This window comes from Centroberyx gerrardi, chromosome 5 (assembly GCF_048128805.1).
Source record: "Centroberyx gerrardi isolate f3 chromosome 5, fCenGer3.hap1.cur.20231027, whole genome shotgun sequence".
Lineage (NCBI taxonomy): Eukaryota > Metazoa > Chordata > Actinopteri > Beryciformes > Berycidae > Centroberyx > Centroberyx gerrardi.
The window spans coordinates 19,928,542-19,947,901 of record NC_136001.1 but is presented as its reverse complement, the minus strand read 5'-3'; the positions used below and the strand labels follow the sequence as shown (position 1 = coordinate 19,947,901).

The window sequence follows — 19,360 nt, the reverse complement described above, 5'->3', positions numbered from 1 at the left end:
GAATACTGTACATGCATAATAACAAAAGTAGAATATTACAAAAATACACATTTATTGTACAAGGTAAAGGCAAGAATCAAAATGTAAATTTATATTTTTAAGATATTTTCTAAAGAATGGACTCTTAGATTAATATATTGTGCTAATCTCATAGTTTTGCATTTCAATATACAGTATGTACTGCATTATTTTGATGGAGTTGCATTTATTAGACAATATAGTAGATCAATTTGTATTGTTGGTACTGTCTCCCTGTAAATGTCTGTCCCTCTATCCTTTGTGCAATGTGAGAAACCAAAGAGTTTTTCTTCCTGATGACTGATACAGATTATGGTAAGGGTTGCTGATATATTCCAAAATGTTATGAATTCAAGCATTGTATTTCAACAGAAATTTCTAAACAGCAGTATCTAGCATATTTCAGGGAGCCATTTTTGCATTTTTGCAAGTACAAACTTGAGGTAATCAGTAAGCTGAAGGCTGAACAGATGAGAGGATTGCCCTCTGAAGAAGAGAGATGTTGAGGGGGGATCAAAGAAGGAAGACTGAAGAGAGAACACAGCACTTTACATTACATCCATTTCAGAAGCTAATTTGATTATTTTCACACTGTGGATCATGGCAAGTGGTCCGCTTCCAGAAAACCAAAACATTATGCTCATATGAGTTCACATGAAATCTCTTACAAACAGAGGCCCACCTCGCAGCTATAGCTAGTCACTCATGCACACAAACAGCATGGAGGTACCTTGTGTCTGTAGGCTGTTTTACTTCAACCAAATAACCGGCATGTTCTAGTACATTCTCTCATATGCACCTGATTCCAAACATGCGACCCATCTGGGTGCTGATCATCCCTCATGCGACATTAAAGGTACATATCATGCGAGCATGCTGCAGACCGTCTATTTTCAGCAATGAATTCTTCAAGTCTGAAAAAGAAATATAGAACTATTTACTCTCTATGGCTGTTTTCCATTGCTGCAATCACTCTACATGAAATGAGGTAGATATTTCTGTGCCTTTGCTTGCCCCGCACACTACATCTGTCACTGTGGCCTCTGTCTAATGGAGCCCAAATGACAATTAAACAAACTGTATAGCAAATAAATACAGAGAACTGGGTCGCCATGCTGTCAGACTGATATATTAGACACCCCCCCTCTCTCTCTATGTCCCTCTCATGCACTTACTCTTTAATACATCATGCATTTACATGAAAGAGACCCAATCCACAAAAACAAACAGGTGCAGATTCAGTAGAGTGAACAACACTGTTTCCATGGTGATAGTTGAGATGACTGGATGGCTCACATTTGGTGCAAGCAAGTAGCCTAATGTGTGGAGATGGAGTCCTTAAAGACTCAAACAACACAGTACAAATACAAACAGCATGTACAGTCTGGCTCAGGTAAATCACATTCATGCACATCATTCATTCATCTCTTTAATCCCTCCTCTCCTGTGGTTTCGGTCCAGTGAATCCTGATATATAATTAAACAAATGATGTAGTAGATAAACAGAGAACAGGATCACCATGCTGTCAGACTGCTATATTATCACTTTCTCTCTTTCACACACACACACACACACAGACACACCTCAGCAAAGAACAAATAAACAGACAGAGCCTGACCACAATGCAGTCAGCCACAAGCCCCGTGAAACCAAGGTGTTGTTGCTATGTGTATATTCACTTCCGCTACCTATTCTCGTGAAGCGAGTGAGTGTGAAATGTGAATGGAATAGGAAGGAGAGGTGGGGCGGTGTGTGTGGGAGAGAGAGAGAGAGCAGTGCAGCAGAGCTGTGAGCCTGATTACCATTGACATTTCTGATGGTGGCTGAAGCACTGCTCCTTCACCTCATGTCCAACTCCAGCCCACACCCTAGCAGATGATCTGCCACTGTCAATGAACTCTTACAAAGACAGAATGATCATTTTAAATGTTGTTTGTTTGTTATATGACAAGGCATTTGTGAAATAACTTAAGATCTCCCACTCCCTTTTGCTCCTTTGGGAGGGTAAGACATTCATTCGGTCAAGACAATGGCCATCATACTCTGTCAGTGTGCATGTGAATGGACCTAAATTATGTAGCTATGCACACAACACCTGTGTGTATTTTTTCCACTGCAAGGACTGTCCTTGTGCTTGAGTCTTTTGTGTAGAATGACGATGCAGAAACGGTAGTTGGGCTGAGGCATCCTTTTAGGATGTGTTCATTTCTGTGATACTATAAATATCAGCCTGGGCATGGAAAGGGAGGGATTGGGCCAGCAGGAAAGGCTCAGTTACAGTCATGTCTTTGTCAGATGGTGTCATGGACTTCTGAGGAACAAACTTTCTAACAGAAGAGTCTTGCAGAGGAGGGGCAAGGAGGCCATTCAGATTACAGGAAACTATATAAACAGTCATCCGTGTATGGGGTTTGATACACACACACACACGGCCGAGGCCACGTCATAGGGTGCATTGCATAGAATGGTAATGGGATAAAAATATCAATTGACAAATGGTCATATGGCATTGATCATTAAAGGTGTTAGAGAAAGAAAAGGGACTGATAGGTAGAAAAGGAGGATGTGTTACACAGTGAGGAGTGAAGATTCATTAGCATTCATCACACAACAGTCAGACATGCAGTAAATACTGAGAATGTTTTGGAATTAAGCCTCTCATTATAGTGGACTTACTTCCATACAAGCCATAGGATACTTATATGATTATAAAACTCTTTGCTAGATATGAATATTAACGTTGACGTCCTTTTTGCTTTATATAGATATATATATCCTTTTTTCTTGTTTTCTTAACTGCACTTTATTGATTTTTCTGAATTCAATACTCTGCTGTCTATAGTGACCATACAAATAACAATGTCAACATACAATGTTACATATTGGTTCTAATTCAATTTCCTAAAGCACAAGGGATAATATCAATTAATAATTTTGTTTAAGCACAATATGCCACACGAGCAGATTAAGCCAAATACAGACACATTATTTGATTTTCCGAACCTTCCCCTCTTTTTCAGGGAATTGATCACCTCTGTTCAGCTCACACCGGCCTGTATGCTGCTCTATCTGAGTCTGGGGAATTGTTTGTTTTGTAAAGTTTCATACTTTGTACCAGTTGACTTTGTAGAATATTATCTTTGTGGTTCTCTGTTGTTCAACGCATGTAGCGCTACTAAACTGTGACACACAGAACTTGTAAATATCATCTAAAAAGCTATAAGAAAATGTGTATGATAATTTTGAAGCAATTTTCTCCCTTTACTGACTGATGCTTAATAAAAGACAATAATTCAGCGTTGGTCCTACGAGCTTCACTTGATATGAATTGAAATATGTTTTTTATAAAACCACTGCTTACATACAACAGGCATGTTCTACATGAATGTACAGTAAATTATGGAGGATTGGGCAACTGCACTTGTGTGAGACTGGATTCCCTATGCAACAGCGCCCTCCAGTGCCGATCTAGAATAAAATCAGTGAAAGAGTTTCACCCTGATCAATCACTGACTTTCACTGCAACCTACTGCTTTGAAGGAATTTTGTCAGGATGAAATAAAATATCAGATGAAAAACAATTATTATTTGAAGTTGGGATAAAAGCAGAATACCACACCGTTTACATTTTGTTTGTTTTTTGCCTATATGTAATATGGTCTAGGACAGTGATTCTCAAACTGGGGGACCTTGAAGGGTTTCCAGAGGACCCCAGCAAAATGAGGAATAGTTAAATTTCACTGTTTTATTATTTCATTTCACCATTTTTCATTATTTTATTCACTAAACGTTAGCACGTTGAGAAAATATTAGGGCTGCAACTAACGATTATTTTCATTGTCGATTAATCTGTCGATTATTTTCTCGATTAATCGATTAGTTGTTTGGTCTATAAAATGTCAGAAAATGGTGAAAAATGTTGATCAGTGTTTCCCAAAGCCCAAGATGACGTCCTCAAATGTCTTGTTTTGTCCACAACCCAAAGATATTCAGTTTACTGTCATAGAGGAGTAAAGAAACCAGAAAATATTCACATTTAAGAAGCTGGAATTAGAGAATTTTTACTTATTTTTCTTAAAAACTCAAACCAATTTATCGATTATCAAAATAGTTGGCGATTAATTTAATAGTTGACAACTAATCGATTAATCGATTAATCGATTAATCGTTGCAGCTCTAGAAAATATATAAGGATGGCTGTTTCCATCATAGGTCTCCCTCTCCCCATTGTTATTATCTCCCCACCTGCAGTGTAGACAGTTCTCCATCAAGTCATATTATATCTCATAATAAACATAATAATCTCAGACAGGATCCTTGGAACAAGTTCTTATGAAATGGGGTTCAGTGATCTATTTGGGGGACCCTGACATGAAAAAGTGTGGGAACCTCTGATGTTGGACAATCCAATCAATATTTGTGAAATTCATTATCTGTCAAAGCCTGGAACCACAGGCTAAAGATTCACATCTGTTATGTTTTGTTATGTTAGGTCATGTTACATCATGACGAAAGTTCTGCAGAGAATTATATCACAGTCAATGCCACTTACAGCTTTAGGCTTGTTCCTGGACACAAACACTCTTTACTATAGAGGGGAGCAAACCCTAACCCAACCCAACAGAAGAAAAGAAAATAAGTTAGGCTATTTACCAACAACTTGTCTATATGAAGAATGCAAAATATTATGGATTTGTGCACACGTGTTAAGCAGTTTATCACCTTAACATTATGAGTCGGCTGAATGGCTCAGGAATAGCTTTCTATAGGCTAACAGATGAGAGGAATATATACGTAAAGTGTGACCAGGGGTGGAAAAAGTATCAACATATATTCAAGTAGAAGTAGACCTACTGTTTATTTTGCTTACTTAGTATCCTAGTTTACTTAGGCCAAGAGGACAGAGTTCAAACTGGATTCTTTTACCTGCAAAAAAGCTTTACAAAATAAAATAAAGCCAGGTTATTCTTCTCTTCTTGGCTGACTGACAGTTCACTGTCAGTCAATCCACATTTGGTCAATTTACCACTGCCCAGTTTGTGACATAATGCTTATGGAGAGCCCACAAAATTTGTATTCTGCAATAAATGTGATTTAAAATGTAGTAAAGTACTTCAGTCAAAACATATAGCCTACTTAAGTAAAAGTAGCCTAAAATTAATGATTATTATTTGTATTTTTTTAAATAGGCTACTCCAAAAAGTACACAAAAAAGCTATACTCAGTAACAGTAACAAGAGTAATCTTCCATCCTTTAGTGCAACACTGGTTTACTTTTAAGATCAAATTTAACAGATACCCGGGAAAATCCACTCTAAACTAGGATTTACATATGCTCCTATCATAGAATCTTGTGATGTTAAATCTATATTTGCATATGAATAACTTTCTCCCAGTTTAAAAAAAAACATTAAAAAAAAAAAAAAAAACATGTAAACCTAATAATCTGTGATGATTTAAAACGCGTAATGGGAGGCTGGCCTTGCCTCTCTTGACTCCAGAAAAGAGAGGCTTGTGTGTTGTCTTAATCCCTGCCTCAGTCTTGCTCCCTGGCTGTTTTTGAGTGAATTATGAATGTGCACGGGTTAGTCAGTCCCTCACTTATCAGACAAAAAGCCTTTCTATTGGTGGCCACCATCAGTCATCATCCTAATCCTGCACACACAAGTTATATAAAATAGCCATCCACTCTCACGTCACACAGGGAAACGACAAATACCCCAAAGCTTGGCGGTCTGCTTGTGTGGCTCTCTTCATTTCGAAGTGCTGCACAAGGCTTTAGTAGACAGAAGCATCATGATCGTGATAGTGGACCTGCTGCTGATGCTCATCGATTTAACCTACTCCATCCTGAGTGCCATCGTCCAGACTTTCCTTCGGCCCCGGTTGAAGTGCATTGACGGTGAGCTCTGTCTGATCACGGGAGCCGGGGGCGCGCTGGGTCGGCTGTTCGCCCTGGAGTTTGCCAAAGAGGGTGCGCGCCTCGTGCTTTGGGACTGCAACACGGCTGCCAACGAGCAGACCGCCGAGCTGGCGCGGGAACTGGGGGTCAAGGTGTACACTTACACAGTCGACCTCTCCCGTCGTCAGAGCATCTACGAGACGGCGGAGAGAGTGCGAGTGGAGGTCGGGGATGTCTCCATCTTGGTCAACAACGCAGGAGTGGTAGCTGGACGGCGGCTGCTGGAGTGTCCGGACGAGCTTTTGGAAAGGACTCTTCTGGTGAACTGCCACGCGCTGTTCTGGGTGAGACTTTTACGCACGCACTGAATGAAAATAGCACTGAAGTAATAATGAAAATAACAAACAGCTTTGCTAGACATAGGCCTAAACATAATCTTTTCCAACATCAAAGCTTACAGTATGACATGAGTTACATAAGACCCATTCACTGTGGACCGACCCGTTGGCTTGAGCCTGTAGTGTGTTTGCGCACTGATGTGTGAAGGGAGCAGCAGCCGGGCTGGTAACGTCACATACGGATTTTTCTTGTGATTACATTGTAATGTGTCTACCACCATGAGGCTATGAAAGGAGTCATGGGCGGTAACCTTATCCACTTATCCCTACAACAAAAAGAGCCCACGCGAACGCACCAATTAAGAAAGCACGTGATTCTGTTCATGATCCTCTTAGCGTGACCTCAGTCTCATGCTCAAAGAAAGAATGGGTATAAGCTCACTAGCATCATAATCAACGGCATCCTCTGACACTGTATCAGACCCTGCACACTCAAATGCACCTGACACAAAGACAGTCCAGATCTGACAATCCTTCCTTGTGCTGATTTTCCATTGATGGATCTGATATCTGCTTTTCAAATCAACAGATGACAAAGGCCTTTCTGCCTCAGATGAAAGCAAAGAACCATGGCCACATTGTAACCGTTGCCAGTGCTCTTGGGCTATTCAGCACTGCATGTGTAGAGGTAGGACTGATGTGTCGAGGTTTGAGCAGTGGTTCACACACAAAATGAATGGACACATCCTGGAAAAATCAATAATAAAGAGCACAGTACCAATTTAATCAAATGCTGCATCCACTGCTGATATTTACTTTCTCCTCCAGGATTACTGTGCCAGTAAATTTGGAGCTGTTGGGTTCCACGAGTCACTGACCCACGAGTTGCATGCAGAATACCTGGATGGCATCAAAACCACTTTAGTCTGCCCTTATATTGTAGACACAGGCATGTTTGCAGGCTGTGAGATTAGGTGAGACACCATCACTGACTACTTCAGGTTTTTTATTGGTGACAGTGAACCAAAAGTCTTATATTCCTTTGCCTTTTGTCCGACATCTAACAGGAAAGAGCTTCGGAGTCTAATTCCACCCCTGGATCCCCTCTACACGGTACAGCAGTCCATGAATGCCATCTTAGGGGAGCAGCAAATGATTTGCATTCCTCGCCTGATGTACATCCCCTTCCTTACAAGAGCGTAAGTATTCATGATTTAACAGATCAGATAATTTAGCAGACAGACTGTATTCAACAGAGAGGGATACCAGGCCACATCAAGGATTAGAATCTAGTTTTTATAGTAATGCATTGGGACAAAAGACGATAGGCTGATGTGCTACTTCTGCTTTGTTTTCTGTCTCTAGACTGCTGCCTTGGGAGGCAAATGTGGCAACCTATCGCTTCATGGGAGGTGACAAATGCATGCTGCCCTTCATCAAGAATGTTGAACAGAAGACCTCCAATGGCCATGTCAAATCCTCCTAAGACCATTCTGTCTGTCTGTCTTGAGACCATTTTATCTAATGGACTAATGCACACACCAAAGGCTCAATTGTGATAATCTTAACAGAAAAATCAGTTATCTGAAGGGAGTGCCCATATCTGCACCTGTTCATTTTTTAATGGCCTGCACACTAACTTTATTCATAGTATTTCATATTGAGTACTTCTGCATAAATGTTAGGTCATTTCTAGTTCGGCATGAACTGTGCTTTACCAGTTGGGCATGGCAGGCCATGGATTATTTTATGATATAGGAAAATGCCTTTACTGTAAAAATAATAAAAACGCAAAACAAAACTTCTCATCTGGGTGCATCACCAATATCTACTCATGAGGAAGTATGGAGGCCAACTTCCAAAACTGAAAAGAAACCAGTCAGTTATACATAAATTAACAGACCAAGAAAAATTCTAAGTAGACTCTTTGTTGATAGCAGCTAATATTCAGAGATTGGAATGACAGGGTTCTATACAAGTGCCTCTCTTTATTCACATTAACAGACAGTGCGGGAACAAAGACTAGACATAAAACAAAACCTACAAGTAACATGCAACAGAAAAATATGAAGCGTTAGGTTTCAGTCACAAAGAATACAGTCTTCCATAACCGTGAAAAGGAATTCAAACAGACAACAAGAGCAGAAAAGAAAATCTTTCCATTTGATTCAGATGTTCTATCAGTGTTCAAGAATGCTGTTGACACTTATTTCAGTTGCTGTCATTGAAATAAACAAACTGACACACAATTGTTTCAATATATCAGAGTATGGTATCCAAATCTTTGTTAAAGCTAGCCTCTTACCTTGCCTTTAACACACAGCAAGCAAAGGATCCAAACACAAAAAAAAGTAATTCAGTGAGGTCAACTCTTGGTCATGTCTTTACCTTTATACTCCAATTTAAAAACCCTTAAAAAAATTCCATCAGAGAAGAACATCCTAAATTCAAGCAGAACTGCCATATCCCAGATACTTCCATCTTAATTGTCACAAGTCAAACCAAATCTGTAAAGGCTTAAGTTCAGTTGAAGCAGGTAGTGTGGCCTGGGGCCGTTGTGGCCACTCCTGCAGTGTATTCTGGTCTCCTTATAGGTTTAAGTGAAGGAGATTAGATCAACTTTAAACTAACTGCACAGTGGCTGCCTGTAGGTAACCCTGCAGGAACTGGAGGGCTTCTGCATTCAGGCTGGTACTCAGCATTGAGGGAACCTGCAATAAAAGGGAGACAAGAAGTGAGAATCACTGCTCTGCTTTCTGCAACATCCCATCATCTGTGGCCTGGCACAGTGTCATCCCGTTAGGCAATAAGCTTGATCTATAGCAAACAGTTTGCCTACTCTAAATTAAACTAAGCTACCACATTATGACCTCATTAAAAAACAAACAGCACAGAAGATTAGTTTTGGCTTAAGAGACTAAACATTTCCCGCATGTCCAAACATACCCTTCCCGGACAGGCGGTAGAAAGCTTGTGGAGGGACTGGGCCAGCAGGATCTTGGGATTGCCAACAGCCTCTCCAATGGGGTCATGCTCCTTCTTCCCGGCAAAGGCCAGCTGAGAGAAAGCCGTCTGATAGCCTGGCGTGTCTTCAATGTCAATGAAGTGCTCATCATCCGGGATGCTGTCGTCTTCTGGCAACTCAAATAGGCCAATGAGGGCCTGGAGCAGCGGGGTCCTGAACAGAAACAAAACCCAAATGACTGACCTTAATTTGACTTAGGACAACAGAATAACAAATAATTGGCAACGCAACACACACTAGGGTAGTATTTCTACTATATGCAGTACTGTCTACTAATCAATTTAGGCCCATTTATAAGCAAACCATGTCTGTATACAATATGGTAATATGGGCAAGAAAAAAAAATATAGCTGCTCAAATTCTGATGTTGAAGCTTGGATTGAAGCTATAATAATTGGTGATGGAGTGTGCTGCATTACCCTAGGGTCCATGAATTGAACTCAGGCCCCATAAGTTCCTTTCAAAATTGAATGGACATCATTCTGAAAATAGGGTTGTTTTTCTTGTAGCAACCTCACCACATAAAGGAGAAATGGAAAGGTTGTTCCCTTAAGGCTGATTTCTTACCAGAGCTTGGTGTACTCTGTGTCCATCATTGCAGGACATTCAGTGAGGACTTTTGTAATGCCAACAGCGCAGATCTTCTTTTCAACTGTGCCAGACACCTTCTGGACCTCTGGAATGACTATTTTCTCCAGCACCATGCCGAACATTCTGCAACACAAAATCCATCAGAATTAACATCTGTCCACTGCTCCTCTGCACTGAGTCCAGACCAAGAACACACAGGAAGTTGCTGGGGAAAAGGATGTCTAGGCTGCTTTGCTTGCCTTGTTGCCACTGTGCCCTGACCCAGATTAAACAAGAAAATGCATGCATAGATGGTCTAACCTGATAAAACACTTAACCAAGTCATGCATTTTAACATTTCTCAAAGAAGCTTCAAGCTACAAGTAGTATATATTTTAATTCCCTGAGTTCATTCAGAGCACATTCATTTGACCTCAAACATTAATATTCATGTCAAGAAGTGTTGAGGTATGACGTTGTAAGCACTTTCAGTGTTGATTGTTGCTACACTAGGAAGTAAAAGTAATGGGAGTTCATTTCATGGGGACTTTAAATATAAAAACTGAAATTTGCTATAAATACTCATAGCAAACAATTGACTGCATCAACAATTTTTTCCTGCTTTCAATTCAGTCAGACGTACATTTTAACAACTCAAGAGAGGCTAAAGTTTAATAGTGGCACAAGTTAAAAATGTGCCCTTCCATTCCAAGAACATACTAAGTGCTTTTTGGTAATGAGCAGGAGAGGTTAAAATGGCGAGTGGTCAATCAAAATCAAAGGGACAGCCAACTTGTGAAGCTTTTGTGTGGCAAGACCAACAGAAGTTGCCATGTTCCCATCGTAGCTCCAGAATTACACTCATGGGTGAACGCAGTAAATGACTGCAGTCAGTCGTGCTTTCTGTTAGTCAGCATTTTGTGCTTTCTACTGAAAATACACTTACTTGGGCTGGATGCTGTCAAAAATCTCCTGAAGTGCAATAGCTCCATATTTGACACTGTAGAGGTTGATAAACACCAAGAAACCTGTGGGAAAAGGAAGAACCTCTGAATATCTAAGCACTGGTACCAGTAGAACCCAGCATAAAGATAATAGTAAATCATAAAACTGGTGACGATTTCCACATTACTGGCTAATGTGCATTTGTTGTCATAATTCTCAGGTAGTAGGAGCATTTGCATGTACTCAGTCAATGACCATGTTAGAGTCTGACATTAATAGCTCTTGAACTGAACATGAATGTAGGTACTGTGATGGCTGTACTAACTCTTGATGAACTTGGTGGTTTTGGAGCTTTGTAGCCTCTGGAAGAGCAAAATGAAGATCTGTTTCCTGTACTGAGTGATAGATTCTCTGACAAAAGAAAAAAAAAATAAAGTCAACAAAATGAGTCATGATCTAACCCAATCAGTTTCACCAGGCTCTGCATTTCATTGATTTTCCAATAAGCAAACGTGTGATTGACTTACGGGGGCATGTGTTCTATGATGCTGTTCATAAGGTAGAAACCTTGATGGTCGTTAGCCTTGGAGGCAATGAGCTTTTGGAAGACTCCTAGCAAGCCAGGCTGAGAGAAGAGAAGGAGAGCAAGGTAAGATCCAAATATCAATATATTGGTCACATACAATGAAGAAAATAGTCATCAACTATGGACGACTACAACATTACCATCTTGTCCTCTCTACACAACGCTGCCATTGCTTACTATTTTATCTGCGGCAGAGCTGGCAATGGTGGCACCTCCCTTCTGGAGGTAGGCCTGAAGCAGGCGCACCAGAGGGGGGATGTTTCCTGTCCGCTCCCACAGCACAGGCTGCAGCAGGTGGGGGAATAAAGCCATGTAGGAAGCGGGAATCGAGTTGGCGTGGATCTCCAGGAGGAGAGACATCACCTGGAACACGTATGGAACAAACTCTGTAACAGAGAAAAAATGGAACATGATTAGAATAGCTACCTACCAGCCAAAAGTTGAGTTTTTCAACACATCCACATACAGAAAAGTCAGTTTTATAGGTGAATTGACACACCCTGGACATCGCTCTGAAGGATCTCAGTGAAGACGGGGAAGAGGGCCTCCTCAAAGCTGCTGACAGTGGTGGGGTTGGCCTTGCAGGTGATCCGGATGGACAGGCACAGGGACTCAAACAGGTAGTGGTTAAAGTGTGGCTTGCTGGGATTCTGAAAATGGGTGACAGACGTGAGAAAAGTTGACATGGGAAGCCCTGAACACACAAATATCTCGGTTCATGCGTCTGTGAGTGGGTCACCTTGCTGACTAGGAGGAGCTTGTGAGTGAGCTGGCCAATCAGAGTGGGAATGTAGGGAACAATGGCGTCCTGCAGGAGGGAGAAGCTGCGCATGATGGCTGTAAAAGAAAAAAAATAATGTGGCTCATTAAAAGAACTTCAGCGTTCGTCTGCCGTTGATTGGAGAGCATTTAGAGGACAAAGGAGAGTTTCACCCAACACTCAGGTTTTACCTTTCATGATATATTCATTTTCTGAAGAACCAGGAAGAGCCAGTGCCTTGAACAAGTGGTTGAGTAGTTGTTCAGTAAAGGGTGCCATCTCTGCTGCAGTGATACTGCAAAATACAGGGAGAGGAGGATCCATTAAAATGCAGTTTACAGTGAGCTATATATTAGCCATGCAGATTACCAACAGTGAGAGGTATTTTGGGTCAGGTCAAGATGGCCTAGCATTAGGTATGGGTATTTTCAAATGGAGTGCACCTTTCACATAAATTTATTGCATTTATCAAATAAATAATCACATTTTTAGAAAAGTCTATCTATAGGACATTTAGTTCAACAATAAACAGGCTGTGAAAGTACGGCAGGGCACCAATTCAATACCATCATTTGTTTTTCAATAGAATCATATAATGAAGATCTAATGATATTGAATTATTGTGATACACAATTTTGTAGTCTAAATTGATGATAAAAAGCAAATACTAATTAAAATCTCACACAAAATGACAGATTAGGGAATACATTTTAACATTTGTTTTATCATACTTTATATATTTTACCATGCAGTTCATGTGACAATCATCAATTTGATTATTTAACATGATTTTCCCCAACTTAGCAGAAATCTTTACATATAGATATCGAATTAATTTCTTAGGATTATCATGATTAAGTAATTTTGTCCATATGGCCCAGCCCTATGAAAGACTGCACTCATTTGCAAATAGCTAGATGTGGAACACAATTTGAAGTAGTTTGACTGTCAAGTGAAAAAGAGGCCAAAGTAAACCAAATTACAACAACATGCTGGAGCATTTTGCTATCTATCCCATAGCTGACAGTCAGTTGCAATAGGGAATTCAATCTTTCAACATGATTGTTTTTGTGCAATAGCCTTGTGGAAAAATAAGTATTGCACCTACAGTTTGAAACAGGTGTCATCTACCAATCTTGCATCATCTCTTGCTGATTATTCCAGTTTAAAATCCCTTGTCTAGCTTTCAGCATCACAGAATGCCACCGTGTTTTTCTGATAACAGCATAGATTATATAACCACTAATCATTCCAACTCACTCAAACATCACTAATGTGAATTGAGGGACCAGTCAGATTAGTTCTCAAATAGGGAGAAATTTGCCCTTTTATAAATTGGTAAAAGGTAAGGACTGGTTTTATGCACTCACATTTTCACTACATCTAGAGTCTCATTAACTGGGTGTATCCTTTCTGCTCACTACAGAGCTCTGATTGACAAGTTGACGGCCAATCACACACAGGGGTGACCATGCATGTCAACTGTAAACAGTGTTGGACAGACACTTGCATACGAGACGCTAGCATATGAAAGCTAACATTGCCTGTTAATAAAAAAAGCGGTGGCTTCTTGCAGATAGTTGCTCATTTGACTTGATTAATGGACTACACACTACTAATGAAATACCCAAGCTCACCATAAATTTGCCTCTTGGGCTTGTGCAGGTTGACATCCTGGCATTATACAGCGATGACTATCTGCCAAGTTTGATTTGTGATTTTGGCAGTACACAAAATCATTAGCTTCTCAAAGGTAACTATCTTGTTTGCAGTCACAACAGACTGGTTACACTGACACAGGGAGAAGTAGGGTGGTGCGTTTGCTGGGATTAGGAAAGGTGGAACAAAAACTGCAACCAATGATTTTTACCGTAATTTACATCAAGGGTTACACCCAATTCTAAGATGACTTTGAAACCCCAAGGAGCAAGTTGAGGTTTTGGTCATACAATGTTAATTTAAACTATGACAAACCCTGAATTTAAGTATTCATCCATGCCATTTCACAGCCTAAATGCCTCATAACCATGCAGAAAGCTGGAAAATTGTGTTTTTCCAATGGAATGGGCCTTTAAGCTCAAGATGACTTAGTGTCACTATACAGTCTGATACTCACAGTGTGGAGTTGTTGGGGCCTCTCATAGTGAATAGCCTCTCCAAGGCATGGGCAGCATAAGTGTGCTCCACTGTACTCTCTGCCTGCAGGTGAGCTATGAGGAGTGGGACAGCCTGCAGCAGCTGCTCTTTAGGGAGCTAAAGGGGAGGAGAGAGAGAGCCCTCTATAAACACATAAATTTCACCCTTTGAATTTAACAAGTCATGGAGAAAGTAGGAGATCACACCTGGCTTCTGAAGATCATGACATACTTGATGGCATCTGCCTTCAACACTGGGAACTCGTTAACTAGAATGAGAAGAAAAGGTCAATCACTAACCACATTTGACAATATCAGTACTTGATGTACATTTATAGTGTCATTGTTTAATCTGAATCTGGGAAGTTTGGAGTATTTGAATTGTCAGAATATACACAGATAAATTTAGGACATTGTGATTTCTTAACAACTTGTAGATCCATGTTTAGCTGTCATATACGGTCAATGCTTATATCAACAACTCGGCTACCAAAAAAACAAAACAAAAACAAGTGTTTAGCAATTCTACAGTATACTGGGGCCTTTCACAGTATTCTTACCATTGGCGGATTTCAAGTCTGTGAGAATGTGATTGACAAAGAACTCTGTGAGATTCACCAACTCATTGGCTTGTGTTATTCCATGCTGAAAAACAAATCATGAAAAGAAGCATTGAACCGAGGCCATTTATACCTCAATATAACGCAGTTTATATATACTTCATTACCAAAGTATCATAATCAATAACCCTCTAAATATTACAGCCAACACTACCTTTTGTGTCTGGGCTTTAGATGCGAGAGATGTGACCAAATAGATGGCAGCATCTTTGTGCTTCCAGTTGACCCCAGGGTTCTTGGCGTACTCTCCCAGCATCGAGTTCACATAGCCAGAGAAGATTGCCGTGACGGGAGCCTCAAAGAATTTACACAGGCCTCTCACCAGGTCACATGCAGCCCTTCGACGAGTGTCAATGTCTATGGGAGGATGGCGATAGGGTTATCATTGGCATGTCAGGCATATCAGAGGCACAACTATATATTTCATCATGGTTTGATAAACAATTTGCATGAGAAGTGGTGACATTGGTTCATATTTACCGGATCCTTCAAGGTCCCTACGGATATATTCCTCAGAGTTATCTTCAAACGCCTCCTCATCTGCACCTAATCAGGAATAACAGACAATCTGGTTAGTATCACACAGCGTATAAGCACAATGGAAAGAGTACCTGATAGGTATGAAATAGTGAAATATTGAGTAAGACTTGCAGGTGCATTCCACTGACTATATGTACATAAAGCATCCACTTACTTCTGAACTCCATGTTGGGCACGATGACCTTCTCACAAATGCTAGTGAGAGTGTTCTGGTCCTCAAACAGATGCTTGTAGTGTGGCCTTTCACACACAGACGCCAGGAATTGGATAGCATTGCTTACAAGCTGCGACAAAGATGAGGTGTACTATCAGTACGGGAAAAAAGTCAACTCAAAGAAGAACACAGAAACACAGTGAGGCCCCAGTAGTCTCACCAGGTCATACTTGACTTCCTGGCCAGTAGACACTAAAAGGTTCCAGATAGCGGTGACAAAACGAGGCAGATACGGCTGGAATTCCTCATCGTACTTCTGAGCGTACAGAGCAGCGTTGTCACAGATCTGAGACTTCAGCAGCTCCAGGAGACCCGCTTCCTCCTCATCCTAGAGAGGAGTCAAGACAGACACAAATGTTATTATCACTTTACAGCACAGGAGTGTTGGAAATGAGTTATGCGAATGCAAAATACAAACAAACATCCAAATCAACTCACATCTGTTTGTAAAAGTTTATTATCCAAAGTCAACAGGTTGTGGAAATTGGACATCCAGGTCTCCATGTTGTCTTCAAAGAACTCTGGAAGGTCCTGTGTAAGAATGGAGAGAGATCATTAGGTCTTCAAGGATCCAAACCTGAAAAAGACCTGTGACTTTTCGCCCCCCCCCATCAAGACCCCAAAAAATAACAAAAAAGTTGCACATGTGCTGCTCAACAACAGACCAGCAATAAAACATCTTACTTAAGTTTAAACTAATGTGATATAAAGCCTTTAACTGCTCCATGTTTTTCCCTGAGCTGAGCGTGGGTTCATTTGGGTATGAGAAAAAACAAACAAACCTCAACTTCAAAGATCTGTGTACCACAACAAAATTACATCAAAATACATTATAGGGACACAGCACGCAGGGAGGCCTAGATTGGGATGATCAGTTATTTGAGAGAAAGGGATACACTCCAAGACCTCTGAAAGATATGGGACACTGTAGCAGCAAAGCTTTTAAGTACAAAGCAAATGGAACCGACCTGGAAGTTAAGACTGTAGAAGAGCTTTGAGATCAACGTGAGGGAGGAGAAGAGGACCTTCAAGGCATTGATGTCTGTAGCATGAGTCTGGCACAACTCAATGGTGGCCTGAAACAATGGAGAGAGAAAATTGTAACTAAATGCTAGGGGTTATTAGCATTTCATCATAACTATGTCGAACAGTTGAATATTTGTTATCATCTGAATTACTAAGACTGCTATGGTAATTTAACTGCTAGTCACCACAAACCTTGAACAGTTCTGTCAGGGGTTGGGCAAATGTGTCCAGGACTAGTTTGATCTCCATCCAAAGCTCATTTGACTTGAACTCATGGCGGTACCTTAAAAAGACAAAGTTACAAAAAATCTTTTAGAAAAAGGCAACTCCTTTTTAGATGCCATTGATTAAGAACTGAGGTCTACCTCTTGAAGAGTGAATGTGCAGTACGAAGCACTCCATTGATGATATGGAAATCTCCACTTTGGAAGCGGTTCACCATCTCTGTTAGAAGATCAGGCCACTTTTGGGGGAAGTCTTCCCTTCCAATGATGCTAATGGCATCACTCAACTGTAGGAAATACATAAAAGTAATTAGGACATGCATGGTTGAGTTTCTTAATTCACACATGAATCTGTACTGGCCTGCAGACTGCCTTAACCTGGCCCCTTTAATATAATGAGTATAACATGTGAGTATGCACCTGTTTTTGAATCTGTTCCGGACTGCTTAGCATCAGATTTACGATGTTGGCTTTGATTGTTGTTCGGTCTGGATCAGAGATTTTGTTTGGTTCATCTTCAACCTTTGGGAAAAATGTCACAAACTTAGAACACATACTTCCTCATCTCACCATATAGGTCAACAGGGTCAACACAACAATGACATCTGAACTAGGGTGTTACTTCATTGCCACTCACAATGCGCCAGTTCCTTTTGATGTAATTCTTGAATGTGACTGCAGCACAGACCCGGATGACATTGTCCTGGGATTTCTCCAGCAAAGTGAGGAGTAATATAGGGTAGTTCTGGTTTCCCTCAACAGATTCAAGAAACTTTTCGGCTAAAAAAACAAAACAAAAACATTAATTAAAAAAAAGGAAAGCAAAGTCAGCACAAAAAGATTACACATTTAATTTATTATTGGGTATCATCAGAGCAGTATCATCGATCAGGTAAACATTCTTTATGACCAATATGAAGATTTACAAATTTACATTATTTAATTAAATTGCATCACCTGGACGTCTTACTGCTGGATCTGGGTCCAATGTTTTCCTAAGGAACTCGGTGAGGGTTTGTAGGTTAGCATCATTCAAATCCATGCTGGTAGCAGCTAAGGGCGAGAATAAATGGATGGTGAATAAATGGAAACAACTATTTAGGTGGCTGACAGTACTTTCAACAGCAACACGCTGGTTGGCTGTTGCTGCTCAGACGGAATGAATGACTGGGTTTGGTCTAAATGCTGGCCAGCTCAAAGTTAGCTAGCTGAATAATACTGTCCACATATTTTAGCTTTACAACGGTATCAAAAGGCACATATTAATGTACCATCAAATGATTTATTATTTTACATATCGTCGGCAAAACAGTCGTTTCTTTTTGAGTTTCAAGCCGCTTTAAGTTCTGCTAACGTTAGCCAACCCAAGCCAGTGTTGATGCACTAACTTAGCTTAAATCATCATTGCTGCACAGTATACGGTCTGTCGTTGACATTAGCTTGCTAGCAGCTAGGCTAGCTAACTGTTACCTTGGCTAACTTTACCTGTCAAAGCTAGATAGCTAGCTGACTTGCGTTTTCACCACCACTACAGCTTACGTTAGCTAACTAGATGTTAGTTATTACTCGCTGGCGACTAACGTAACTTACGTTGCCCATTAGCCTCTTGGCTGCACAGTAACGTTAACTCATCCCCAGCTAGCCTTCTGCCAAGTTACAATACGATATGGCCACATGGGATTCAAGATAATTCAATACTTGGAACTTAACTTAGCTTAAGTTATATCATGGCAAAGATATGTACTGCCTTTGTCCCTTACAAACATATGTCTTAACGTAACATACTATCTAAACTGGCATGGAAAGCAAAAACCCAGTTCCAATGAATAGACTGATCCAGCAAGCCGGTCCTCTTCAAACGAACTTGCTAATGTTAGCATTAGCTTGCTAATCTGTCTGGTAACGTTAGCGACCATCATTTCCTAACATGTGCAGTAACTCGCACGAAATGGAGACAGTGATCCAATTTGACAGTTTGAATTTAATATTGCTGAATAACGTTATAACTAATGATTATTATAGCAATGGGACGTCCTACCGTTACTACAGTGACTTTCAGTCAGGATCTGATGTACATGCACTAACAGTCGTGCTTGTCTTGCCTGCTTTCAAATATCTGGAGCAAAAGGAACTGCGCGGTCAGTATACTGCGCATGCGTAGATGTCAGAAGGAAGGCTGTCAGGCACGCCCCTTTCTATCAAGCGAGCTGAGTTTCTCCAAGTATTCAATACACCCAATACAGATTATTAACCATCTCCACTATCTGTATAGGTAAAAGGCAATTCAGTACTATTATTCAAGTGCAGTAAGTCAAGTTTTTGGGCACATGTATACTCAATTAATACTTTTCAAAGCAAATAATCAGTTTCACTCCACTACATTAATCCAACGCCTGCAGTTGTGAGTCAAAAAAAAGATTTTGGATACACTACCGGTATATAAGAAAAATTCATCA

General features: G+C 40.4%; 2 protein-coding genes across 2 annotated transcripts; one reads left to right on the top strand and one right to left on the bottom strand.

The window, feature by feature from the left end:
- Positions 1-5,815: 5,815 nt before the first annotated feature.
- LOC139932209 (retinol dehydrogenase 10-A-like) lies at positions 5,816-8,041 on the top strand. Its single transcript, XM_071925916.2, has 5 exons — positions 5,816-6,265; positions 6,849-6,947; positions 7,088-7,233; positions 7,327-7,458; positions 7,625-8,041. Exons 1-5 carry the CDS (start codon positions 5,816-5,818, stop codon positions 7,743-7,745), a joined length of 948 nt encoding a protein of 315 aa, XP_071782017.1. The 3' UTR covers positions 7,746-8,041.
- A 173-nt stretch (positions 8,042-8,214) lies between these two features.
- Positions 8,215-19,030, bottom strand: cse1l (CSE1 chromosome segregation 1-like (yeast)). Its single transcript, XM_071925855.2, has 25 exons — positions 18,943-19,030; positions 17,862-17,957; positions 17,542-17,684; positions 17,325-17,426; positions 17,046-17,191; positions 16,873-16,963; positions 16,623-16,730; positions 16,093-16,185; positions 15,815-15,982; positions 15,595-15,724; positions 15,381-15,446; positions 15,055-15,257; positions 14,841-14,925; positions 14,488-14,549; positions 14,262-14,398; positions 12,337-12,440; positions 12,125-12,222; positions 11,885-12,035; positions 11,563-11,771; positions 11,327-11,424; positions 11,125-11,210; positions 10,801-10,882; positions 9,852-9,998; positions 9,206-9,437; positions 8,215-8,970 (listed from the first exon to the last, which is right to left on the bottom strand). Exons 2-25 carry the CDS (start codon positions 17,944-17,946, stop codon positions 8,881-8,883), a joined length of 2,916 nt encoding a protein of 971 aa, XP_071781956.1. The 5' UTR covers positions 17,947-17,957; positions 18,943-19,030; the 3' UTR covers positions 8,215-8,880.
- Positions 19,031-19,360: the final 330 nt, after the last annotated feature.

Excerpts from the sequence above, each read along its gene's own strand:
- LOC139932209 (XM_071925916.2), top strand. The coding sequence starts at position 5,816 with ATGATCGTGATAGTGGACCTGCTGCTGATGCTCATCGATTTAACCTAC. Across the intron at positions 6,948-7,087 it reads TCAGCACTGCATGTGTAGAG|GATTACTGTGCCAGTAAATT; the intron begins GTAGGACTGATG and ends TTTCTCCTCCAG. Across the intron at positions 7,459-7,624 it reads ATCCCCTTCCTTACAAGAGC|ACTGCTGCCTTGGGAGGCAA; the intron begins GTAAGTATTCAT and ends TTCTGTCTCTAG.
- cse1l (XM_071925855.2), bottom strand. The coding sequence starts at position 17,946 with ATGGATTTGAATGATGCTAACCTACAAACCCTCACCGAGTTCCTTAGG. Across the intron at positions 11,211-11,326 it reads ATCATAGAACACATGCCCCC|AGAATCTATCACTCAGTACA; the intron begins GTAAGTCAATCA and ends TTCTTTTGTCAG. Across the intron at positions 10,883-11,124 it reads AACCACCAAGTTCATCAAGA|GTTTCTTGGTGTTTATCAAC; the intron begins GTTAGTACAGCC and ends CTTTTCCCACAG.